At 38.5% G+C, this 27,697-nt stretch overlaps 1 protein-coding gene across 3 annotated transcripts; it reads right to left on the bottom strand.

Annotated features, from left to right (window-relative positions):
* Nucleotides 1-430: 430 nt before the first annotated feature.
* YEATS4 (YEATS domain containing 4) lies at nt 431-23,890 on the bottom strand. Of its 3 annotated transcripts, XM_007113535.4 has the most exons (8): nt 23,564-23,849; nt 20,536-20,655; nt 17,394-17,460; nt 17,193-17,287; nt 13,011-13,103; nt 12,835-12,922; nt 4,011-4,203; nt 431-1,109 (listed from the first exon to the last, which is right to left on the bottom strand). In XM_007113535.4, exons 1-7 carry the CDS (start codon nt 23,612-23,614, stop codon nt 4,034-4,036), a joined length of 684 nt encoding a protein of 227 aa, XP_007113597.1. In that variant the 5' UTR covers nt 23,615-23,849; the 3' UTR covers nt 431-1,109; nt 4,011-4,033. The 3 variants fall into 3 exon arrangements, with proteins under 3 accessions (XP_007113597.1, XP_007113596.1, XP_028346167.1); XM_007113534.2 differs by lacking the exon at nt 431-1,109 and having other exon boundaries at nt 3,551-4,203; nt 23,564-23,890; XM_028490366.2 differs by lacking the exons at nt 431-1,109; nt 4,011-4,203 and adding an exon at nt 12,142-12,328.
* Between the last annotated feature and the right edge of the window lie 3,807 nt (nt 23,891-27,697).

The raw sequence follows: 27,697 nt of genomic DNA, 5'->3' as shown, positions 1-27,697 counted from the left end.
GGAGATGAAAGAAAGCAGGATTTGGTGAGAACAAAGAGAAACTTTGTACAGCTAGAAGTTTACAGGGTCAATTTGAATGGCATCTGTGATTTCAATGACATGAGAACTGAGGTCATCTGCTGATGTGCATAATAAAAGTAAATAGACTTGCGGTTTCAATTCATGCATGTAATGAAACCAAGTAGGGGTGACAATTCTCATTGAGATCATGATTTGACCAGATAAACTGGAAGGAGAATAAACCAAAATTTTGATGATAGAGATTTGACTGTTATCAATAACAGCACACTGCAACTTACAGATTCCTTTTTCCTTGGAAAGCTTTCCCCCAAGTAACCTGCCAATTCACGCACTCTTCTCTAAGCCTTGGTGGAGCCGTACGATGATATACCATGACTGCTCAGTCAGAGAAAGCTGAGTTCAAATTCTACCGCTGGCCCCAAAGGACAGTGTGACTTTGCAAGTCATTTAATATCTGCAAGACTTTACTCCCTCATCAAATGAGGGAAGTGAACTAGATGTTCTCTAAGCTGCCTTTCAGTTTTACGACTCTATTAATTAGTGAATAAGGGGAGTGGTGATTCAGTGGACTGGGAATTTTCAAACAGCATTGATGAGGAATTCACTAAGGGTAGATAGGAATTACTGAAGAGCAATGAAGCCTGGTAAGGGACAGAGAGCAGGTAAGCTAGGGTGGGTAGCCAGTGAAAGTGAGAAAGTAAGCAGATTGGGGTGGGGGCAGCTACCCAGAGTTGCGGATGTCATGGGGCATATTACACAGGCTACTGTAATCTAGTTGGTTAATTAATTACACATTGTTTTAATTAAAAATAACTAAAAGTAATTAAAAATCCAGATCAGAGAGTCCAGATTGGGACAGAAGTCAGATAAACCCCACACCTTTCACCACCTATTTTTACAACAGGATTATGATCCCAGTTCACTGGATGATGCACTGAAGAGCAAGGATCTTACCCATAAGTGCCTCCAATAAAATTCCAGAAGAAGTCCTGGCCCATCAGCTTCTCACATCATTCACAGGTCACATTTCATTTCTCTGAACTGTCACGTGACACTTCATAATGATCTGGTTCATCGGAGGCAGTGTTCTGATAATCAAAAGACATCAGTTTTTCCTTTTAAGTTTTAAACTATTTAAAAATTCTCTTTAATGCAAATGAAATGCACGATTACTGTAAAAAATTCTAACATTCACACACATTATATAGATACAGACAGTCCCTATAATTCCTTTTCCTATTGTTAAGATGGGTGAAAATTCCTCCAAGTCATGCTTTCTCTGTATACACTAATGTAATATTATTTACAAAAAACGGAATCATGAACACTATTTTGCAAAGTGCCTTTTTCTTGCTCACCAACCAGTATAATCCAGGTATTTTTTCATGTCAGAGCATACAGATGTGCTTTATCCACTTTGACAACTACAGAGGAGTCCATCATATCACTATATCATAGCATAATTTATGCAGCTCCTATTGATGGGCATTAACCTTGTTTCCAATTTTTTGATATGTAAACAATAGTGCAGTAAACATCCTTGTACATATCTTGCATATTTGGTTTTTTAAAAATAAATTTATTTATTTATGGCTGCATTGGGTCTTTGTTGCTGCACGCAGGCTTTCTCTAGTTGCAGCGAGCGGGGGTTACTCTTCGTTGTGGTGCACGAGCTTCTCATTGCGGTGGCTTCTCTTGTTGCGGAGCACGGGCTCTAGGTGCGCGGGCTTCAGTAGTTGTGGCACGCGGCCTCAGTAGTTGTGGCTCGTGGGCTCTGGAGAGCAGGCTCAGTAGTTGTGGCACACAAGCTTAGTTGCTCCACGGCATGTGGGATCTTCCTGGACCAGGGCTCGAACCCGTGTCTCCTGCATTGCCAGGCGGATTCTTAACCACTGCACCGCCAGGGAAGTCCCTGTGTTTCTACCTTTCTTGAAATAATAGAGCATAATATGCTGAAAATGTTGCTTTTTTTCCTTCCATCTTCAACATTAAAATGGCTACACAAAAATTCACCAATTTTGATGTCTTTTAAATGTATGCTGATATGACAGCTGTCACATACAATCTAACAAAATTATTTCAAATGAAGTCAAAGACAAGTAAGTGCTACTAGAGCCATCTTATGGAAGAAAACAAATGAACCTTTTGGCGAACCCAGGAGAATGGGACTTTTCCCCCATTCTTTTTTCTGATCTATCCCCAAGCCCTACCCTATACTGTGGGCATTGGGGTAAGAGGTAGGGGAGAGCTGAATGATGCCTAGCACAATTAGAAGTGCCATCTCCAACCCCCCAGAGAACCCCTGGCAGAAATCTCAAACCACAGCTTTGTCCAACCTCCATAATGCTTATAAATGTCACAACCTAGAAAATAAAGCAACAAAGTAAAAATTAACCAATCCACCAGGACAGATAGATTAAAAGTATCTTAAAGTACTAGAGTGGCTAGTTATCACTCTGTAGAAGGTATAGAATCTGCATTAGGCATATGCGTGGTTTCCATTTTTAGGAGCTTTGTAACATGTTAATATTACATGTTTCCCCAAATACTTTCCTACTTATTGTTGCTCCTAGGTTGCCAAGATGGGTCAGCCAACATGGCCTTAAAAATTAAGTACCACTGATGTTCAAATTAGATGAGTCAAAAATAGAGAACTCACCATGTGGATCTGAACAGGACAGCCTGAAGAGAAGGTAGAGAAATTAGGGGTAGTATGTGAAATTGATGCACAGCTGCATCCTATATGTCAGCATTCCCCAACATTTTTGGCACCAGGGACCGCTTTCACGGAAGACAGTTTTTCCACGGACTGGGGATGGGGTGGGGATGGTTCGGGGATGATTCAAGTGCATTACATTTATTGTGCACTTTATTTCTATTATTATTACATTGTAACATATAATGAAATAATTATACAACTCACCATTATGCAGAATCAGTGGGAGCCCTGAGCTTGTTTTCCTGCAACTAGATGGTCCCATCTAGGGGAGATGGGGCTGCCTCAGCTCCACCTCAGATCATCAGGCATTAGATTCTCATAAGGCGTGCACAACCTAGATCCCTCGCGTGTGCAGTTCACAGTAGGGTACCCACTCCTATGAGAATCTAATGCCACCTCTGATCTGACAGGAGGTGGAGCTCAGGTGGTAATGTGAGTGATGGAGAGCGGCTGTAAATACAGATGAAGCTTTGCTCGCTCGCCAGCCTGCCACTCACCTCCTGCTGTGTGGCCCTGTTCTTAATAGCCACAAACCGATACCGGTCTGTGGCCCCGGGGGGTTGGGGTCCCCTACTATATGTCTTTGGAACATGCATGAAGGACTGAATATTGTTCTATGTGAAAACTAATGACACTGTGGGAGTTAGGCAGAACAATACTTAAGATATGATCTTGGCTGTCAGAGAGCTTCTGTATGCTACAGTGACTGCAAATAAGAGATGCATGGTCACAATACTATGGAGATACATTCATTGTAATGAGAGAGTTCGAATTGCTTCAAGGCGAAGAAACACATCAAGAGGCAGAAACAGCATCTGTAAACTGCATTTATTGAGTGCTTATTGGGCACTGGGCACATCAGATACAAAAGAGTTGGGATGGGGGCCGGTAAGAACTTAAGAAATTAAATACACACATTAATTTTACCACGAATTCTAACTACTAGGGAAGTACAAAATTCATACAAGTTATACTTTATAATGAAATTTTGATGTCTGTCAAAAGGATAAGCTATACATACAATGCAATAAAAATGTTTTAAAATTGTGCTTAATATCACAGGACTACCCCGAAATGGGTTGATAAAATGCCTATACAGCATTATACACATATATTCTACATTAAAGATTGCTTGTAAAATACAAATACTTTGACCCCATTGCTGAGAAATCTATGGCTGACAACTATATGTCCAGTTCCTCTAAGAAACATCGCAGCATTTGTAGTCCATCTCTCCTTTAAACTCCACCTTATTTTTAGTTTCACTTACTATCGAGTTCTCTTCAGAACTGTTTATATTTCTTTTGTCTGATCATCTTCTTCGAGTTTCCTGATTTCATTTTTTAAACAATTTATAGTTTCACGACTTGCTTTTAATCTCTCTTTAAGCTCTGCAATTTCAAAGCTTGTTTTTTTTTTTGCAGCTTCTAATTTTTCTCTGGTTTTCACTTCAAGTTCTGCAACTAAAGAAAACATACACTTTTACTGATTTATTTCATTTTTCTCACATATACAAGATATTTCATAGAGCAATAAATGTGGCATTTCCTTAGGCCAATGTTTTCATGATGAAATGCGGACAACTTAAAATATGTAACTTTAGACACAGGGGGATGGGTAAGAAAGTCTGAACTCTCCAAAGAGGATCTAAGATGTTTTCTACCACTAAGAATGAAATTCTGACCACTAATATTTTAATTCACAGTTAACATTTTAAGACATAATGTCTTAAATTATGTCTAATTTCCTAATTATGTCTAATTTCCTAATTTGATTTGGAAATGAGGGAGCATATAGTCCAAGCGACATCCAGCTAATAAGAGTTTACTAAAAACAGTACTCTTAAATTTATGTACAGGTAAAACTTACATAATCACACTGGTAAAACAAACCTGTATCTTTTTTCAAAAAGATATCAATAAGTGTCTAAGTTTGAATTCCAGCTCTATCATTTACTAGGTGTGCCACTCTGAATAAGCTATTTATTATCTCTATGCTCTATTCCTCATTGCTAAAATGAAGATTATAATAGCAAACACCTCATAATATTATTTGTTTAAAAAATTTAAAAAGAATACTGTCTGGCACATAAAAAGCCATATTAACTACTATTATTATTATTACTGAATATTTAAAACATTCTAGCTGGCTACATAACAAATTACAAAAGAAAAATATTATTACTGCAAAATAGATTATATCCATTTAACTATTCCACTTGGATAGTGTAGCATCAAGTTTTACAGAGAAAAATGACTACTATCATCCAACATTTCCACCTTGTGGACATTTTAGGTAATTGCTGCTGATGCCTGTTGAGGCACAGCTGTACTTTTGTTAACGTAAAAGGATCACTAATTGGAAGCAGTGTGGTTTGGTGAAGAAAAAAAACCAAAACCATTGAAATCAGAAAGACTTGAGTTCAGATACACCCTTGGCCCCTTAATAGCTGAATGCTGATATCTCTAAGTCTCCCTTCGTCTTTTCTTTCTATATGATACAATTAAAACTTCGTATTTCTCGGAGGATTTATGAGGATTAAGTAATATACCTAAAGCATCTAGCGCATTAAAAACACGCAATGTGGGACTTCCCTGGTGGCGCAGTGGTTAAGAATCCACCTGCCAAGGCAGGGAACATGGGTTTGAGCCCTGGTCCAGGAAGATCCCACATGCCCCGGAGCAACTAAGCCCGTGCGCCACAACTACTGAAGCCCACGCACCTAGAGCCCGTGCTCCGCAACAAGAGAAGCCACCGCAATAAGAAGCCCAAGCACTGCAACGAAGAGTAGCCCCCGCTCGCCACAACTAGAGAAAGTCCGCGCGTAGTGACAAAGACTCAATGCAGTCAAAGATAAATAAATAAAATAAATAAATTTATAAAAAAACAAAAACAAAGCACACAATGTGTCCTTATTTTCCTCACTGCTGGTCCTTTCTTTTTGTGATATATTTTGTAACACAGGTAAACTTTTATATTGCCAAAACAATCCATATTTTTCTTTGTAATTTTTCATTGCTTTTATTTTAAAAATTATTTTTGAAGACAGGTAGTACATACACATGATACAAAATTAAAAGGCTGAAAAGTGTAGACAATGGAAAAAATGTCTCCTTTTTATATGTGTATGACTGATTTACTTTGCTGTACACCTGAAACTAAAACAACATTGTAAGTCAACTATACTCCAATAAAAACAAAAACAAAAAAAGCCTCCTTTTACCCCTGCCCCCCACCAACCAGCGATCTTCCCAGAGATAATCACTGTTAGGTTTCCTTGGTATCTTTCCAGAAATAATTGGTTCAGAGACGAGCATACACCTAAGTGTGACTTCTCCTCACCCCCAACACAAGTGGTGTCACACTATCCACACTGCTCAGCACCCTGCTCTTTCACTTAACATTACTACATCTGAAAGCTCATTCCATATCACAGGGCTGTCTCATTCTTTCAAAGGCTGCAGAGGACCTCATTGAATGGACATACATAATTCATTCATCTGTCCCCTCTGATGTACATTTGGAGTATTTCCAGTTTTCTCTATTACAATGCTATAACGTGTATGCTGCGTGTAATCACTTTGGTATACTTGTGGGCTAAATTCCAGTAAACAGTAATTGAAGGACATTTGATCTTGTAAATCTGGAAGAATGCCAAGTGACTCTTAGAGGTCCTCTTAATTTATAATCTCACTAGCATTGTACGTCTATTTCCCTACTGCATCAACTTTTTGGTCTTAGTTAATCTGAAAGATTAAAAATGGTATTTCAGAATAGTTTTAATTTACATTTCTATTACTTCTGAGGCAGACAATCTTTTAATATGTTTAGGGGACATTCCTCCCTTTCTTTTTATGGATTGTCTGCTTTTTATGGATTGTCTGCTTTTCCTTTGCTCATTTTTCTTTTAGGTTATTGGCTCTCCCCACCACTCTTTTAAAAAATTGAGGTATAATTGACATATACTAGTTTCAGGTGTACAACATAATGATTCAATACTTGTATATATAGCAAGTATTACAATTGCAAGTATTACAATTACTTACAATTACTTACTCATCACAGTAAGTCTGAAGTTAACATCTATCACCACATATAGTTACAGATTTTTTGCTTGTGATGAGAAATTTTAAGATCTACTCTCTTAGTAACTTTCAAATATGCAATACAGTATTATTAACTACAGTCACCAGGCTATAAATTACATCCCCAGGACTTACTTTATAAGTAGAAGTTTGTACCTTGTTGCCCACCCCTCACCTACCGCCTCTGGCAACCACCAATCTATTCTCTGTATGTGAGCTTTTTTTTTTTTAAGATTCTACATATAAGTGAGACCATACTGTATTTGTCTTTCTCTGATTTATTTCACTTAGAATAATGCCCTCAAGGTCCATCCATGTTCTCGCAAACAGCAAGATTTCTTCTTTATGGCTAAGTAATATTCCATTGTGTATATATGCATGTGTGTGTGTATGCATCTGTGTGTGTGTGTGTGTGTATATATGTGTGTACACACACACACACACACACACATATATATAAAACACCTCTTCTTTATCCAGTCACCTGTTGATGGACACTTATGTTGTTTACCTATCTTGGCTATTGTAAATAATGCTGTAATGAACATGGAGTTGCATATATCTTTGCAAGTTAGTGTTTTTGTTTGGTTCAGATACGTATCCAGAAGTGGAATTGCTGGATCATATGGTAGCTCTACTTTTATTTTTCTGAGGACACTACATACTGTTTTCCATAGTGGCTGAACCAATCAACATTGCACAAGGGCTTCCTTTTCTCCACATCCTTGCCAACACTTGTTATTTCTTGTCTTTTTGATAGTAGCCATTCTAACAGACATGAAGTGATATCTCATTGTGGTTTTGATTTGCAGTTCCCTGATGATTAGGGATATTGAACATCTTTTCGTATACCTGTTGGCCATCTGCATGTCTTCTTTGGAAAAGTATCTACTCAGTTCTTCTGCCCAATTTAAATTAAATTGTATGCGTTTTTTGGCCATTGAGTTGTATGAGTTCTTTATATATTTTGGATATTAACCCCTTATCAGATACATGATTTGCAAATATTTTCTCCCATTCAGTAGGTTGCCTTTTCATTTTGTTGATGGTTTCCTTTGCTCTGCAGAAGCTGTTTAGTTACTGGTTATCAGCCTTTTTAAATGATGTGCAGGAGCTCTTTATACATTAAAGAAACTAGTCATTTGTGATTTGAGTACAATATTTTTTCATGGCTTGTCTGTGTTTAGACTTTGTTGACAATGCTTTTTTACTACGCAGAAATTTTTATCCCCTTGCTCTCCCCCTCTCTCTCCATATCAATTATAAAACATATATGGAGTGAAAGGCACATTGTGAGATGGTGGGATACAGAAGTAGGAGATAGACAAGAAAGAAAAATGCATTACAGTGTCATGAGGTAATCATAGGGCACTATGACATACCAAGGGGAAAGGGTGTGTGTGTATATCAAAAGAAGGCTGCTTGGCAGTAGTAAAATCTGAATTGAGTTTTAAAGAATGAGAAAGAGGGCTTCCCTGGTGGTGCAGCGGTTAAGAATCCGCCTGCCAATGCAGGGGACACGGGTTCGAGCCCTGGTCCGGGAAGATCCCACATACCGCGGAGCAGCTGGGCCCATGTGCCACAATTACTGAGGCCCAGGCACCTAGAGCCCATGCTCCGCAACAAGAGAAGCCACCACAATGAGAAGCTCACGCACTGCAATGAAGACTAGCCCCTGCTCTCTGCAGCTAGAGAAAGCCCAACGCAGTAAGAAAAAAAAAAAAAAAAAAAAAAAAAAAAAAAGAATGAGAAAGGAATTAGGTAGATGAAGTGGACATAGTGGGCCTTGGAAAGAGTACAGAAAGATTTGGGAAACAACAAGGAGTCCTATATGACTGTAACAGGTAGTTTAAAATCTAGTCAGGAAGACCTGATTTAACTCATTGTCAGAGGACAGCATGCACTGTAGATACAGATTTTTGTGGTCTGATTTAGTCACTATACTTTATTTTTTGATAAATCATGAGACTGCAAAGGGTACCATATATTGAAAGAACTGGGTTAATTATCAATGAGATGATAGGGGAAAACATTTAAAAACTTCTTTTAGCCTGTTCTGGTTTTCTGCTTCCAATATATTAAATGCTTATACATACATTTAAGCTTTGTGTTTGTGTATGTGTGTGTGTGTGTGTGTGTGTGTGTGTGTGTGTGTGTGTGTGTGTGTGTGTGTGTGTGTGTGTGTGTGTGTATGTATATATAAATATAGATAAAATTTCTGCTTTAAATTTCCAAATAAAGCCTCAATTTAGAGTAAGTCAATCCAAAGAAGAATTAATATTTTTGCAAAGCCAATGTAACTTACTGGTTAGAAAAATAGACTGTAAGCCTCTTTTTTTTTTTTTTAAATATTTATTTATTTGGTTGCGCTGGGTCTTAGTTGTGGCAGGCTGGCTCCTCTGCTGTGGCATGCGAACTCTTAGTTGAGACATGCATGTGGGATCTAGTTCCCTGACCAGGGATCGAACCTGGGCCCCCTGCATTGGGAGCACAGAGTCCTAACCACTGTGCCACCAGGGAAGTCCCTGTAAGGCTTTTTTACAAAGAGACAGAACAGTTTATTGGTTAAGAGCACACACTCTTGTCTCAGTTTAAATCCTGGCTTTGCTGAGTGATTTGGGGCAAGATATCAAATCTCTCTATGCTCTAGGGTCTTACCTAGAAAATGGGGCTAACAGTAGTACCTTCCTCCTAGGGTTGTTAAGGGTATTCAATAAATTAAGAAATGCAAAGCACTTATCTAGTACATGTAAACTCTCTTCAAGCATTCACTATTATTTTAATTATTCCTTGTAGAAGCAATTTCTATTAAAAGCTAGATCATTAGTACTTAAGTAAATTTCCATAGGTTTACCAGTATAAACATCTTTATACTTTTAATGTGTTTTAAATTTTATAATGAGCAACCTCTATCCTGGCTATTACTCTATCTAAAAATATTACTATGTTTTTAGAGCCTAAGTTCCGAGGACTGCTTAGGATAAAGTCCTGGCTCTACCACTAACTCATGTTAACTTGGGCAAGTTTCTTATTCTCCCTGTGCCTCAGTTTCCTCTTCTAAATGGATTACCTAATAAAGTTATTGTACATGTAAATGAGTTTATACATGTACAGATTTACAAGAGTACAAACAGTAAGCACTCAAAGCTAACTGATATTATTACCAAATATTGAATACAATGCTCTCATACTGGTAAAAGTATACCTATCTTTTTTAGACCTTTGATTAATATTCCCAAGTTGCTTTCCTAAAAGGCCTACCCACACAAACAATTCATAGAACACAGGGTTCACCACAACCTTAATAGGTACAACTATCAAAAATTCCTTTTGCTTATTTGATACAAATATAACCACCCATTATTATTTGGTTTGCATTTTAAAAATTACTAGCAGGGTCAAATATTTTCCCTTTTTATTTACTAGTCATCTCCTCTTTCACCTGTCCATGTCTTTTGTCCATTTGTCAACTGAAGTTTAAAATTTTATTCTATTTTATTTATTTTAGGATTTTAAAGATATTAATCCTTTGTCATATTTTCTACAAATTTATCTTTCTTTTTTGCCCTTTTGAAATGCATAAGTTAAATATTTTTTTGCAAAATCAAGTTTGCCTTTCTTTCAATGTGATTTCTTCTAACACCTCAAATTTAGAAAGTCTTCACTAGCCAGGAGAGTCATTTCTCTAATTTTTTAAACAGCTTAACTGACTTTAAAAAAACAGTTAACTATCATTAATTAAACTGGAATTTGTTTTGATAAGTGGTATAAAGCAATGATCTAAATTAAGTTTTCTTCTCAAAAGTTATCAATTGTGTCAATACCATTTACAGAATTATCTTTTTCTTCCTTATGGATTTGACACTGTTGAGAAAATAGTGGATTGAACCCAGACCATGGCAGTGAAAGTGCCAAGTCCTAACCACTGGACCGCCAGGGAACTCCCTCATCTCATTCTCTCTTGAACCACTTCAACTGATCTTCTGTCCTTACTATTCTCCTTCAACTGTTCCTATTAAGGTCACCAAGGACCTCCACCTTGCTATAGCCAATTTCTTGGCTCTGATCTTACTTGACCTATCAGAGGTACTGAACACAGCTAATGACTATTTCCTGATACACTTTCTTCACCTGGCTCTAGGATATGTGCACCTAGTTTTTCTCCCTCCACACTCACTGTTCTTTCCTAATTCCTTTGCTGGTCATCTCCTTAATCTCTAAATGTTGGAGTGCCCAGGGCTCAACCCTTGAACCTCTTTTCTATCTTCACTTACTCTTGTGATGATACCATTTGGCCTCACAATTTATAAATCCATGTGTATATTAACTTCCACATTTGTATCTTCAGCCTAGACCTCTCCTTGAATACCAGACTTTGAGTACAATTCCCTCTCAATATCTCCACTTAGATGTCTTACAGGCATCCCACATCCGTCATGTCCAAAACTGTACTCCTAATCTTTCCCCTCAAAGCTGCCCCTCCCAGACTTCCCATCTCTATGAAAAGCAACAACAATTTTTGTTTGTTTGTTTCCTCAGGCCCCAAACCTTAACAGTCATTCTTTGTTCATCTCCTTCTTTCACATCTTATTATCAAGCCATCAGCAAATCCTACTGTACCTATCTTCAAACTAGAACCTGACCCCTTCTCACCACCTCCATTGCTATCACTCTGGTACTACCCACAATTCTATATCTGGATTACTGGAATAGCCTCCTAACTATTCTGCTTCTACCCTTTCTGCTTTACAGTCTACTCTCAACACAGCAACCAGGGTGATTGATCTTTTTAAAATATTAGTCTTATACTGTCACTCTTCTGCTCAAAACCCACAAAAGACTTCCCATCTCCTTCAGTTTAATAACCTAAAGTCCCTATATGAGCTGGTCCCATAATAACTTCTTTGGCCTCATGTCCCACTCCTTGTCCCCTTGTTCACTCTACTCCAGGCACACTGGCCTTCTTGCTGTTCCTCGGATATGCCAGGCATGCTCTTACCTCAGGGTTCCTGCCCTTGCTGCCACTCTACACGTAACATTCGTCTCTCATGTAGCTGCATGGCTCATTTCCCCACTCCTTTTGGTATTTGCTCCAATGCCACCATTTCAGGAAGCATTCTCTGACCTGATATTTAAAACTCTTATCCATCTCCTCCCACCAAAAGTGCTCCCCCGCCCCGGCTTTAGTTTTCTTCATGCCATCCAATCACTACTTCACACTTCATTGTTCTGTTTATTTAATATTTGTCTTCTTTCCACTAGTATGTAAGCTCCATGAGGGCAGGGCTTTTGTCTGCTCTATCCTCTGAACAATGCCTGGCATCTTACTGTTGCTCAATATATACTGTAAGCAAATAAATGAAAGATCAAAGGAAAAACCGAATAAATGGTGACATAAATGTCAACACAGGGTTGGTAAGTAGATTTCATCTTGAATGACAACTGCAAATGGTTGGCAATAGCTGCATGAAACGATGTGTAGGGGATTCTGAGGCCTCGTAAGCTAAAGGGAAAAGATAGCATGACTGACTATCAATAAGGCATTCTGGTCTTCACCACCCCAGCATAAATATAAAACTATGTCAGGTGACAAGTTAAAAAGAGAGAGAGGGAGAAACTAGTTCACAGTACACTCAAGTATAATTATGTTCTGCCAAGGTTCTTCACATCGATTTTGTTAGCAAAGACTAGTAAACAGAAAATGATTGAGGGACAGGTTAAGCAAGACTAATGAAAAGCTATGCTTAAATGTAATTAGTGAATAAAGACAAACAGTATTTCAGAGTGTGTCAGAGGCTGTCTTTTACCTTTTTGAAAGTAGGCCTACTTTGAGAACTATTTAAAACATCCTTCTTACCTGTTCTTTAGTAATACATATATTGTGTAACTCCTAAAAATTTTACCTGTATCTACTAAGGAAAAAAATTTAATAGTCGCTAATCATACAATCCTTTCACCATTACAGAATACATTATTTCTCAGGATTAATTATGAACTCATGGCACTTACATTCTGTTTCATGCTTATAGGCTCCTAAGGTAAGCTGACGAGATGTTGTTAATAACTGTTGCATCATTGCTGTTGGGTCTTGAAATATCTAATGGAAGAGAATGAAAAAAAGCCCAATAACTGCAAAATCTACAATTTAAAATGCTTTAAAAACTCTCATTATAAAATCTTCTTACCATTTCATCATAGAACTCTGAAACCACTGTCTTTTTTCCCAGCATTGCATTGGTGTCTGATTGAAATAGCTTTAATAAGTGATACAGGGTTACCTGTGAAATAAAAACAGACATGGTATCTGTGCAATGGTTATTATCATCATCATGAGACATCATCATTTCTGTAACTGATTTAGAGACTGAATTAGTAAACATATCAAATTCAGGATCTTGTTTCAACTACAACTTACTGTGGCAGGTCACCCAAATTCTGTGTGTACTTTTATTTTCCTATTAGGTATTACCTATGTTTTGAAGAGGGTAAGCAAACATTAGTTACAAAGCATCTCTAGAGAGTGACTATATATAAAAATAACACAAGATACAGCTATGGAAATTAAACTGGTAAGTCACTAAGATGAATTCTTTTACTTACACAGGTGAAATCTGATTAACTGTGACAGTTAAAGTTTACAAACTTACTATGGCGAAAAAAGATTTCATATTTTCCAAAGGAATGATCAGTACTAAAATGTTCAGCGAGGACAAGTTAATTTCTTTAGTGTAATAATAAGATTAATACATAAGTAGCATAATAAACAAACACAAAGTTAGTCAGTGATAATTCACTTCGGCAAGAGCAATATGTCTTCAAAATATTTAAAAACAGATACAATAAGACATCAAAGGAAAAGCTTTGCAGCACAATGTGTGATTATTTGAGCAAAACAAAACCTAGCTGGTAAAACATCAGAGTTCATGTTGAAGGTATAGAAACCAATTCAGAGGCCTCAAAGAATTTTCCAAAAAGTTAGCTAAAATCATCATAAGGAGTATGGATCATATGTCATATTTAAAGCAGATAATTTGACAAATTTCTGGAACAGACAGAAAGCAGATGAGACTACACAGATGGATAAACCATAACAGGGAAATCCATAACCTAAAATCTTAAAGAAGAAAACTGCATCAGAGGTGGGAGCCGCTGCCCCCAGTGGAGCCCCAGAGAGACTGCGAGCGCAATGCTGGCAGGTACAGAAATCAAGAAGGCTGTGGGGCGGCTAGGCTGGCCAACCTTCCCTCCTCTCCCCCCACTCACAGACGAGAGAGCGCACCTCCTGTGGGACCTAGAATTCTTCACCCAATCAAGTGAGAGGTAAACAAAAATAAAGATATTTTCAGAGAGCATTGGCTCTGAAATTTTACTTCTCATGCATCCTTTCTGAAGAAAGTCCTGCAGCAAAATGAAAAAAGAAACCAAGAAAGATGAAGAAAAAGGATCAGCTGTCATCACTAGGAGCTGACAGGCACTATCTAAAATTGAAAAATCCAACCTTAGGGATTTAAATACACGAGATGAATGGGAATAATTTCTAGAGGAACTGAAAACAGTAATTGTGGTTTTCCTGAGGAAGGGGTCAGAGATGGGGGAGAGAAGATGTTACGGGTTGAACTGTATCCCCCAAAAGATATGTTGAAGTACTAAACCTCAGAACATGTAAATGTAACCTTATTTGGAAATTAGAGCCTTTTGCAGATGTAATCAAGTTAAGATGAAGTCATTGGGGGGGACCCTAATCCAATATGACTGATGTCCTCATAAAAAGAGAAGTGACACAGAGACAGGGAGGGAGAGAAGGCCATGTGAAAATGGAGGCAGAGACTGGAGTTATGCTGCCACAAGCCAAGGAACGCCTGGGGCCACCAGGAACTAGAGGAGGCATGAAAAGATTCTCGCCTAGAGGCTTTGGAGAGAGCATGGCCAACACCTTGATTTGGGACTTCTAGTCTCCAGAACTGGAAGAATAAATTTCTGTTGTTTTTAGCCACTCAGTTTGAGATACTTTCTTATGGCAGCCCTAGGAAACTAACACAGGAGACTTGTACTTTTTATTTTTTAAATCTTTTTAAAAAACTATATGCATGTCTTTTATAATTTAAGAAGTATTAAAAACTACATCATAAAGCCTTCCATTCCCAAATTTATTATTCAGACCTGGAGAGGCATTCATGCAGATAAAGGCAATGAATAATTTCAGGACAGATGTCTCTAATTTTCAGTGGTGTTTGAAGATTCCTAGAGCAATGAAAATGCCTATACTTGCCAGAGATATTTCTAGGAATAAAACCCCAATAATAGCATTTTGCTTTTAGAAACACCCATTCCTTTTACAGTGGTTTGATGTGTAACAGGTTACTGGATAACAGAAGTAAATCACAAGTTACCCATATCTTTCTTTTATATTTTAAATAAACCTCATATGACTTATTTTCTGTAAGAGCCGACTATTCAAAAACTATAATGGTTTCATTATACTAAAAGAACACTACAGTAATTTGGAGGGGATAAAACTCAGGCCTATGTAGATCTATATGGAAACCTATTCAATAAAGGAATCACTCCAGAAAGGCAAAAGATCATATTACTCTACTTTCCCAAGAGTAGACTTTGAGAGCTGTCTCATAATGAGGTTACCTTATATAATGATTTCTTTCAGAGATGTATTTTCCAATTGAGGGCAGGGTAGGGAGGAGAGAAGGGGGAGACAGATGAGGAGGCAGACAGGTAAGGCAGCACATTCTCAAAAAAAATGAATTCAAAGCAATCTTACAAAGTTAACAAGAACCTCTGCTCTAGTAACATGACCAACTTCTTCCTCTCTCTCAACATCTGCCTATTCTGTGCTCTATTCTCCCTAACAGACTACTTTGGTTAAGGATAAGTGTAGTGTCTCATCTTTGTATCCCACCCCTTGGGCAACATCTTGCAAATATGGATATTTAATAATTTCTTGTCAAACAGAATATAATGTCTGTGAGAGTATCCCAGAAAGACAAGAATGGTAGGAGACCTGGAAACCTTATCACATGGAAGATATTTAAATGAGCTATAGATGGTTCTTCAGGAGAAAAGAAAACTAAAGTATGAATAGTTATCAGTAAAAAGTTCAAGGAAGCTTAACATAAAGTAGAGCTTTCTTAAAACTAGAACTACCCCAAACCTGAATAGGATGTTTCACTTAATAACGGAAGTCAATATTCTCTTCTTGCTATACTGGACTGCCTAAAGGAACTTCTATGTAGGAAGAGTATGGTCTACCTCAATGGGTCCTAAATATTACTGTGCATCAAAATTACCTGGGGTGCTGGCCCCTCTCCAAACCTGTGAATCACGCTCCATGGAATGGGGCCTAAAAGTCTGAACTTATAAAAAACACCTCAGGCATTTCTAATGCAACTACTTAGGAACTAATTCTCTGTATCACTGGCCCAGGTGACATCCAAATCCTTTAAAGCACATCGTTTTACAAATGTAATCTGATAATTAAAGTGTCAATGTTTGGTGCTAAAGAAGCGAGCTGAATCTATCAAGATGAAAATTAATGGTGATGAACATTAAAGCCCTGAAACTGGAGTTAAACACCAGCCACACAAATGTGCAATGAGAGAGCCTGAGTTGTGACCCTTTAGGTTTAAAAATAAAACAGGCTTAGTGGTTTTAGTCAAAAGCAAGAGTAAAGGAAGGAGTGTGAGGTCTGAATGCAAATACCTGGATTCAAAAACTAGCTCCACCACAATTAACTGTGTTTTTGAGCACATGACTTCATCTCTGAGCCTTAATAAGCTCATCTTTAAAACAAGGATCTCACCAACATCACAAAGTTGCTGAGAGGTCAAAGTGAAAGCTCTGAGAGACTTTTTACATTATCAAGCAACAATCTGAAGAGATCAAATAATGAAAAAGTCAGTGTTTATAAATAAGGATCCAGGTATAAGATAAAGCTGCTAGTACTGATGACAGTTTGAAAATGTAAAAAGACTTTCTAGGGCTTTTAACTATAAAAAACCGGACACTCCCATTTCAGAGAGCATATGGATTCCACTTGTTTGTTACTAATAACCAAACGGTACTAATGAATTTTAAATTTTTTTGCTGTAGTAATCATGTAATTTCCATGATTCCTTTCAAATAACTGTTCACATTCTATCTCTTCTTTTTATACTTGAAAAACAAAAGAGTTTTGAAAGGCACTTCACTTAAAAATGAAAAACCTTAACTCATAGCAAGATACACCAAGCCATAAGCTTACATAAAGTATACCTGAATGAAAATGTCAACATATAACAAGCTATTGAATATTGTAAAATTTTCACAATTACTAAAAAATCCATTTTATATTTGCAGAGATTAACATTACTCACAGGTCTTTCATTAGGATCAATGAAAAATATTTTGATGATTATTTCGAATTCACCCCAACCTGTTTCAGTAATTTCATATGGAGGCTTAGTAACAACTAAAAGAAAGAAAAAAATAAAACAATTATAAATTGTAAATTACTGATACAGTTTCCTAGCTCTTTTAAAATTTATAATATTATGAATTTTAAAAAACTATTGTACCTCTTAAAGGATTGCCATAGCTTTCATGTAATTTAAATTGGATTTTCTTCACATATGCTGACATATCCTAAAATACAGAGGAATTAATTAATTAGTTCTGCCATCTACACATAACAATTAGGAAGGAAATACACAGAGCACCTGTGCCAATTTTATAAAATACACTTCCCCTTAAATTTTATGGAAACCAATTTTCTAAGAAACATGAATTATACCCTGGAGGTTTGTTTTTTATTTTAACAAAGGAAGCCTGTGCTGAATTCTTTCAAAATTCATAATATATAGAAATATATATGTCCCTAATTCATTGTTTTGCGTTCCTATTTTTATATATCTCTGTAGACAATACTCAAAATCAATTTTGATTTTTCCATAAAACAACAGTACATTTCCAATATTTTCTACAGAAATAAACATATACACCAAAGCAAATCTAAGAACTAATCAACTTCAAAAAACAAAATTATATTATACAAATGTCAACTAAGCTAAGCAACCTAAAACTGTTGGATATAAAACTCTTCCTTTCCTTAATTATATTTTGAAGCACAAAAGCATATTCATTAGTTCTGGCACACAAAAGGGATTCTACTAGTGAAGGAGGCCTTTTCAAAAATAATTCATTATAGAAAAACAGGAAAATGCAAAACAGAGTAAGTCGCACTCAACAGTAATGTTCATTAATCTTTCTATTTGCTTTCAGGAATTTTTATGTGCTTATTATCTACATATTTTTTTAACTGGGATCCTACTATAATAATATATTACTATCTGCATTCATCACTTAACATTATTTTGTGAACATTTTTTCTGAGGCAGATTTTCATAAGCATCTTTGAAGACTATTTTGGGAATACTTTCATTCATTTTTTCTACAAATATGAGTGACTACCAATATTGGTAGATGCTATAATGATAAATAACAGAATCTCGTCCTCAGGGTCTCACTGTAAAGTGGGGGGCAGACAAGAAAACCAGCATTTCAAGGCTGTAATCTGTAATCTGTTGTGTGCATATTAGGTCATGTGTTATGAGGACATTAGGTACAAATCCATAGGAAAGGCAGCTATTTTAGTCTTTGGAGATCAAGAAAGTAGATCTAAAGAAAATACACTTGAACTAAGACCTAAGGGAACAATAAGAATGGAGTGGGTGGGAAGAAAGGAAGAGGTTTAAGAGTGTTCCTTTGGGAAACTGAGAGTAATTTAGTATTGGTAAAATGTAGCATATAAAGAAATGAGGCAAACACAGACAAGGGATAAGGCTGCAGAGATAGGATAGGGAAAGGTCATGGCAGGCCTTCTAAACATGATAGCTTTATGACGAGGGCAACAGGTAGTCACTGAAGGTATTTTGTTTGCTTGTTTGTTTGTTTTTAACAGCTCTATTGAGATATTCACATACTACACAAATCACCCATTTAAAGTTCACCATTCAATGGTTTTTAATATATTCACAGAATTGTACAACTATCACCACAATCAATTTGAGAACATTTTATCACACAAAAGGAAACCTCATACCCATTCTTCCTCCCACCCGCTGTCAACCACTAATCTAGGTTCTATGTCTATGGATTTGCCTATTATGGACATTTTATAAAAATGGAATTATACAGTATGTGGCTTTTGTGTCTCACTTCTTTCACTTGCCATGTTTCCTAATTTCTTCCATGTGTTAGTAGCATGTATCAATACTTTATTTTATTCCTTAATAATATTCCACTATATGGATACACTACATTTTATTTATCCATTCATCAGTTTAGAGACATTTGGGCTATTATGAATAATGTCACTACAAACATTCATATACAAGTTTTTGTGTGGACTTTGAAGGTTTTTTTTTTCCTTCGTCTTTTAACTTTATTTAATAGAGAATAGTATAAATGCTGAAGAAAAAACAACATTATCAAGCTTAATTGGTTTCAACATGTATTAACTCAGTCTTTTGGTGGAATATATGAAGAAAAGATAAATAGAACTCAAAAGTCAACTGCCTTATTCTTTGTCCTTGAAATTAAGATAACTTTGGGTTGCATCACTACTTGATGTCCTGTAGATGTCTGATTTCACCTCAAGAGCTCTACATTCAAGTGGTCACCTTTAAATTGTGGCTACAGCTGCACTGAGTTCAGTTACTGTAAACTGTCCTACATGGCAGTTTAATGTGTGGCATATTGCCCTTCTTTCGATTTACCTCTAAATTTATCATCCTTTAATTTATTAAATGTGACTGAACATACTGTGGGGTACATGGGAAGAAAGAGTATTCAGCATTGGAAGTAATTCTGAATGATAAGTCAGCATTCCCACCCTTAAAATTGACACTATAAAGTTATTTTGAATAATTATTAAATTTATTTTAAAAATGTGACCCCTTGATAAAGTAAAAGTACGTCCAAAATTCTAGTCTCTTACATGTGGTAAAATATAATTCAAAGTGTTTGAAGCAGACTACCTTTATCATCATCAAGCTGTGAATCTACCCTTGGGCTATTTGGCACCATTTTCATCTTTTCAGAAGTAACAACTCTTCGTTACATCTCTAACTGCTTTTTCAGATGTTTCTAAAAGGTGATGAATGATTACAATGATAACATAAATTCTCACCTGCCTTCTTGCTTCCACTATATTGGAACAATGATATTTGAAATACAGAATGAAGGGTTTTAAATAGAGGAATAGTTTATTCATTCAGTAAGTATCTGTTGAATACCCACTATGTACTTACTGCATTCCAGGCAGAGATTCAGTAGCAAAACCAAATTACCAGCAGCTAGATTATGTAGCAGTTTGTCTTTCATCTTTTCTGATGGTCTGATTACCAAATTATCACTTAAATTTACTATTCCTGAAATACCTGATTATATACTAGGCTACCTTAAGGTGTGGTGATTGGAAGACGTACTGTGCATATAGCATAGTTCTTTTTACTGTAACTTAATTTTAATTAGAAAACATTTTTGGAAAGTTGATTCTACTAACAATTATAGAAAGATGACAGCTCTTACTTTATTCTTTCAACTTTTTTGGTAACATTTCTACAATGGGCCAATTTTATTATCAGTTACTATACAATATTACAATTTGAGCAAAAAAAACTATAGCTTCAAAAAGTTTTAGGAAAAACAATTACCTACCTCATTTCTATATGGTTTTACGTATACTGTCCACTGATGGGTGTGCCCATCCTCTTCTCTTTTCTTTCCAAAATATCGAGCAACATTACCGTAAACTATTGGTTTAACGATTGTAACCCCCTACAAGAAAACAATTTCAACACCAGTTAACATTGTATTGGGCTTCCCTGGTGGTTCAGTGGTTAAGAATCCGCCTGCCAATGCAGGGGACACGCGTTCGAGCCCTGGTCCGGGAAGATCCCAAAGGCCGTGGAGCAACTAAGCCCGTGTGCCACAACTACTGGGCCTGCGCTCTAGAGCCCGCGTGCCACAACTACTGAAGCCCCCACACCTAGAGCCCGTGCTCTTCAACAAGAGAAGCCACCGCAATGAGAAGCCTGCGCACCACGACGAAGAGTAGCCCCTACTCGCCGCAACTAGAGAAAGCCCGCGCGCAGCAACGAAGACCCAACGCAGACGAAAATAAATAAATTTATTTTTAAAAAAACAACACATTGTATTATTACCCAAATAAACAGAATTAGAACTCTAAAAGCTTGTTTTAAGAAACGGCAGGCAGTCTAACAACCTAGAGTTTGCTTAAAACATGGATTTCCCTCAACAAATCATTTCCAGACAATTAGTCTCATTTCATAATACCACAAATAACTAAACATCACATTAATTACAATGTTCCCATTTTGAAAACGTGTATTTAAATCATGTGGAGTACTTTGAGAGTTCCTTTTTTCTTTCTCTCTCTTTTTTTTTTTTAAAGAAACAGAAAAAGCTCTATTTACAAACTTTAAAGAGCAGTCTGGAATAACGCTCACCAACTTAACCATCACCTTATGGTGATGTCCTTATCAGCTTACACCAGGGTTCTCCAAAGCACAGTACAAAAATTAAAGACAGTTTGGAAGGGGATTTTAGGTAGAATAAGGGCAAACATCTTCATTTTATTACTTGTGTTTAATCTGTATTAGAAAAACCATAATTATAACTAGCAATTCAAACCCACAATTTCAAAAATAGTAATGCTTAGGAAGGGACTTTAAAAAATTGATTTAAACAAAAATGTTAAACACTACATTTCGATTCAGATAATGGCAAAGAGGCACTTGGATGACTCAAGCTCGGTAAACCCTGGACTGATGGCATGTGCGCTATATTTGTGTTCAGTTCTGAAATGTACATACATATTTCTCATCACATCCGGTTAAGTGTAAAGGCAGATTATGATGGAAAGGAGATAGAAAAAATTCCAAGTGAAGAAAATTGCTGAATGTTGCACATGAATTTGAGACCAATTGTTCAATAGTAAGACTGTATCTGAAGGTCAAAGAGCAAGATATATCACATGTGAAAAGTGCTGTGCCAATGTAATCAACAATTAATAAGAAATGAGGAAAAGCAGTGAGCAAATGGAAAAACTTTCCATTGTGACTAGATAATTCACAAATAAAACCAATACCTATTAGCCTAAAGTTAGTTCAGAAGAAGGCAAGTGGTTTGTACACAAACTTAAAAAAAAAAAAAAAAAATCACAGCAAGTGCCCTTTTGTGGCACCCAAAGATGGGGCCTCACATTCAAGGCCCGAGTGAATAAGTACAAGGAGCACTGACATGGTGAGGGATAATAGATCCTGTACTGCTACAATGTTGCTAGTAACTTGGGGAGTTCCTCAATGATGGAAAGCGGGTTCATCTGCCAAAAGACTTTCTACCTGGATCAAATTTATCTAAATTGGGAAAAGATGCTTACAAGACCACATAACAATCAGCACGCAGAAGAAATAAGTCCCTAATTTTAAAGTTTTACATGACTAACTCGGACCCATTTTCGGTGGAAAAGCATTTGAGAACTACAGGCCTAATTTCAAGTGATTTTGGACTTAAAAGACTTTTAGAACCTAACATGACTACAAGTAGAGAGAGTTCTGTAAGTTCTTCTCCAAAAGCTAGTGTTGTAACCCTTTGTTCAGTAGTACTTTCTTATCATTCCAAAACCTCGCCCAAAAGTGGGGGAAAACGTATGTTTATGAACCTTATGGTACTATGAATTTTACCTGGCATCAGTTTCCCCTTCCATTAAATTTCAGTAGCTTTTGAAACTTTCAAAGCACTGTGTATGACAATTGTATATTCAGTATAAAATTATGTGAAAACAATATGACATAGAGAAGGACTCAAAAAAAACAAACCTAGATCAACAAGATTGGTGCAAAAGTGGGTGATTTCTTTTATAAAAAATTTTCCTTTCTGCGGTAAATAAAAATCAGAAGGGGTAAAAATAGGTGTTATATCAGGAACCAGTTGGTCGTCTCATAAAAAATTAAGGTGCCAGGGGATGTAGTAAAGTGGGAGGGAAATGTGTCACAGTGTCATACATTACGTTAGGCTCTATGATCACTTTAATTAAAAACTAAGAAGCTACCGTGTACTGAATGTTCCCTATGTGCCAAGCAGTGTTATATTCTTTGCATGCCTTGATTAGTATCTTGGCTGTAGCCTTGGGACTTTAGGAACACCATGAACTTGGGGAAGTCTTCTGAACTTTTCTAGCTGTAAATACTGGGGGTGATACTGCCTTTGTAGGGGCTGAATCAGAGAATCGGGTAAAGCGTCCACCCACTGTGCTTACTTCGCACGGTATCTGCTACTGTTATTATCCTCACAATAGGTGGGTACCGCCCTCCCCACCGCCTTTTTACAGGTGACCTGGGTTGGCAGAGGAGCAGCAAGCCAGGATCTGCCAGCGCCGCAAGTGGCTTTTTCCTCGGCAACAATGTCCAGCTCTCCCCCAGGCACCACCGATTATGCTTGTTTTTTGTCTGGGATGGAAGGGAGGCGGTGACACATGAAGTTGGGGCCAAATGAAATGATGATTCTCCCTCTGGGGCTTTGACTCGCCGTCCGCCTGGAAACCGCGGCTCCAGCCCGAGGCGAGAAGGCACGGAGGAAACAGGCAGGCCCTCCCCAGGCCGCGTCAGGAGGAGCCGGGGCGAGAAAGCCACTCCCGGAGGGGAGGCGCGGGCCGGGCACTGACCTTCACTCTCCCGCCGGAGTCAGGCCCAAATTCGGCCATTCTCTTGAACATATTGTCCTACGGAAGAAGCCGCCGCCGCCGCCGCCAGGGAAAGAGACCGGGGCCGGCGGACTCGCCGCTCCGCTCAGAAGCCCCGCTCCTCCCGCGCGGGCCCAGGAGGAGGGTTTCTGGCCGAAGGAGGACGAGTCAGCTGAGCTCGGGGTGCTGAGAGATCGCCAACGCCTCACAGCGGAGGGCGTCGCGGAATCCCACTCACCCCCGCGCGGTTGGAGAGCGGGACGGGAAAGGCGGCAGCGGCGACGTTTTGTGCGCAGGCGCGATGAGCTCGCGCGCATACTGCGCACGCGCGGAGCCTCTGCTTTTAGGCGAACGGAAGACCGGTCTTGGTTGCCAGTGCCTGTCGATAGGCCAGACCGCCTGGCTTCGTAATGACCGAGAAACTGTCTTTTGGAGATAATACCTTGCCATCGCCAAAGCATGACAGTTCTGAAATTAAGTTCATGAAATCTCGCCCACCGACAGCTTTTCGTTGTGTTCATCCAGACGTCCTCAGACTTTCAGGCTTGAACTGCTAATTTCTTTTTTTTAATTTACTCCCTTCTTCCTCTCCTTCCTTCCTTTCTACTCATTTTGGATTCTCAGGTCCATAACGTGACGCAAACCTCCCCTCCCTTGCCCTTCTGTGGTACTAACTACCTTGCAGGTTAGTGCAGTGCTAAATGAATGACCTCCAATTTAATTGAAATATGAGGTGCTAGTCAGAGGTTCGCTCTCCTTTTTCTTCTGTTTTAAACTGGAAGCTATTCTATTTCCCTAGTCTCCTCAAACCTCCAACCTTGACACCAACCCTCTCATTCTGATCAGGTGACTTTGCATCTTATTTCAACAGAGAAAACGGACCTCCATGCCACCAGACCTAAACACAAGCTTTGGTTTGCCCAATATCCACCCTCCCTTCCTTTCTTCTCTTCTGTTCAAGAGAGAATCGTCTCCTAGTTTATTTATTTATTTATTTGGGTGAAGTAGGAAAGAAGAGCTTTATTGCTTTGCTAGGCAAAGGGACACAGCGGGCTCGTGCCCTCAAAACTGTGTGTCTGTCTTCCAGTTTAAAATCAATCCTTCAGTGTTCTTGATCTCATTCTTTTTCACTTTCTTGAGGATTTTGCCCCATCAGCCGTCTCCATTCTGCCCTGTACCTCCAATTTTTCTTCTTAGGCTTTTTCCCTTAAGAAGAGTTAAACAAACTTTAATCTTTCCTGTTAAAAACCAACCAAACACATCTCTAATCCTGCAAAACTCTCTGTTTTATCTTTCAAAGTCAAATTTGAACCTGAATTTCACCCTCACAGAAACCTCTCTGACCAGTTACTGACTTTATCAGTAAATCCAACATCCACTTTTAACTCCCTTAGCTTCTTGGCAGGATTTGACACTGCTATCTACTGCCCCCTTTTATAAAATACATTCTCTTGGTTTTTCTCCTATCTCTCTGGCAGCTGATTTCCGGGTGCTTTATAGTCACACTGTCCTCTTTGTCTCCATGGTGCCTCAGGGATTGAAACACTTAACAAGTTTATATATGAGTTATTTGTGAACTCCACGAGGGCAGTAATCGTATCTTATACCCTTTAATGTTCTTAGGCCCTAGTAAACATTTCTAGTCATCAATGTTTGTTGACTAGTGAATAAATGAAAAATGGAGAAGTTAAGACTTGAAGCTCTTTTTCCAAAGGTGGTTGAAATCAGTGAGATCTGTTCAAGTCCGCTCTCATACAACATCCTTCATACTACAATATAGGATTGTTTGTCCCCTGTGAAACAGGAGTGCAGGGGGCAGGGCACAGCCTTTGAAAGAATGACATAGACCAAGAACATGACAGAAACTGATTAGGACCAAATGGGTCCAAGATGGCAGACAAGTCAACTTCCACTAGACCTTGAGCCTCAGTATACACTCACTGTAACTCATCAGCAAGCTAAATGACACACCCACAGACGCCATGACTGTTCCAAGGCCGACCATAAGGATCAAAAAGTGGGCAGTGGCCCAATTCCTGGAAATCCCTGCCCTTTCCCAGAAAAGTTGGAATACTCCTCCTACTCATTAGCCTATGAAATTACCCACCCCTATAAAAACTGACAAGGCCACACCCTGGTGCCGCTCTTGCCTTCTGAGAAGGCCCACACTCTGTCTGTGGAGTGTGTTGCTCTGTAAATAAATCCCCTATTTACCTATCGCTTTGTCTTTCACTGAATTCTTTCTGCCATGAGACCTCAAGAACTAGGTGTGTGATCTCAGTTGGAAGACCGTGGGTTTTGGCCGGGTTTGAGTCCTGGCTGTGTGGGTTCAAGTCCCAATCAGGGTTTTGGCTGACTTTGAGTCCCGGCTGTGTGGGTTCAAGTCCTAATCTGGGTTTAGGCTGGGTTCAAGTCCCAATCTGAGGTGCAGTTTCACCTGTACCCTCTCCTCCATTTCACCTTTCAGAACATGATCTCTGGAGCACAAATTTGCCCTTTGTAATTATTTCTCCAGCTTTCGTATTTCTCCTTTCCCCCTGTTTCTCAATGAATTTTTTTATTCTTTGCTCAAAGTGTTACCCTAAGTATTTTTTTTAATGAATTTATTCATTTTATTTATTTATTTTTGGCTGTGTTGGGTCTTTGTTGCTGTGCACAGGCTTTCTCTAGTTGTGGCGAGCGGGGGCTACTCTCCCTTGCGTGGGCTTCTCATTGCCGTGGCTTCTCTTGTTGCGGAGCATAGGCTCTAGGCGTGCAGGTTTCAGTAGTTGTGGCACGCAGGTTCACTAGTTGTGGCACACGGGCTTAGTTGCTCCGCAGCATGTGGGATATTCCCGGACCGGGGCTCGAACCCGTGTCTCCTACATTGGCAGGCGGATTCTTAACCACTGTGCCACCAGGAAAACCCAACCCTAAGTATTTTTAAAGCAAAATAACATTTTAACATTTAATAAAATGAAATTAATACGTTAAAACACATTGGGAACTTCGAGGGAAAGATAGTGGATTGAATACACATCTTCTGCTTCCTTTCAAAACTCCTTTGAAATAAGTAAAGAGATTTTCAAAAAGGCATAAACTTTTTAGAAAGGGTGGGGAGAATGGGAGAGAAGGCAGAAACAAAATCTTGCAACTTGGAATAAAAAAGGCAAGTGGTATACAGCAGTCCTAAGAGCTGAGTAATCAGAGACAATAAGCTATTCAGTTCACACTGCAGAAACCCCCCGAATCTCAAGAATTTGTGGTTGTAGGGAATCTCTGGAAATAAGGGAAGGGAGGAGGAGGAGAAGAGATAGCAAAAAAAGACTGGTTGAGATTCTGTTTAAGAAATATTCAGGTCCTTACAGCCCAGCAATTACCCCTTACTTATCCCCAAGGGATAGAACAGTGGTAAAGCTGGGTCTCTGCATTGAGGATCACCAGACAGAATTGAGGGAGGAATACCCTACAGAAAATAGGTAGATTAGCCAAACACATGCCGGGTACTAAGACCTTCATCGCACTTAACTCTTAAAATACTGGCAACCAGACCTTTTTTTTTTTTTTTTCCTAGTAGAGAATAGGGATAGGCTTCTCTGAGGAATGTGACCAGTCTAAGAGGAGAGATCTAAGAAGCCCCAATGAAACTGATTCAACCAACTTGGTCATCCTTCAGTGAAGTACACATGGTCAAATCCACATAGGCCCTTGGAACTTCAAATTACGTTTTTAGTTTCCCAATCCTAAATATAAGTAGATAACCAAGAATTACCAAATAACAGAGAAATGCCTCTAGTATGAAAGATATAATCCAAAGTAAACAAGCAAAATGGCAGATTAGAGGAAACATGGAGAAGTCAACTAAAACCAAAACAAACCCAAACTATTATTATTACTATATCCAGATAAAATAAGAAATAGCAGGCGGCTGTCGGCGGGGACAGCAGAGACGGGTGTGGGACGCTAGGGTTGCTGCAGCCGCCACCAAGAGGCCTGTGTGCGAGCACAGGTCACTCTCCACACCGCCCCTCCCGCGAGCTCGTGCAGCCCGCCACTGCCGGGGTCCTGGGATGCAGGGACAGCTTCCCCGGGAGAACGCGTGGCGCGCCTCGGGCCGGTGCAGCGTCACGCCGGCCT

This window comes from Physeter macrocephalus, chromosome 6 (assembly GCF_002837175.3).
Source record: "Physeter macrocephalus isolate SW-GA chromosome 6, ASM283717v5, whole genome shotgun sequence".
Taxonomy (NCBI): Eukaryota; Metazoa; Chordata; class Mammalia; order Artiodactyla; family Physeteridae; genus Physeter; species Physeter macrocephalus.
This window is presented reverse-complemented; position numbering and strand designations above follow the sequence as displayed.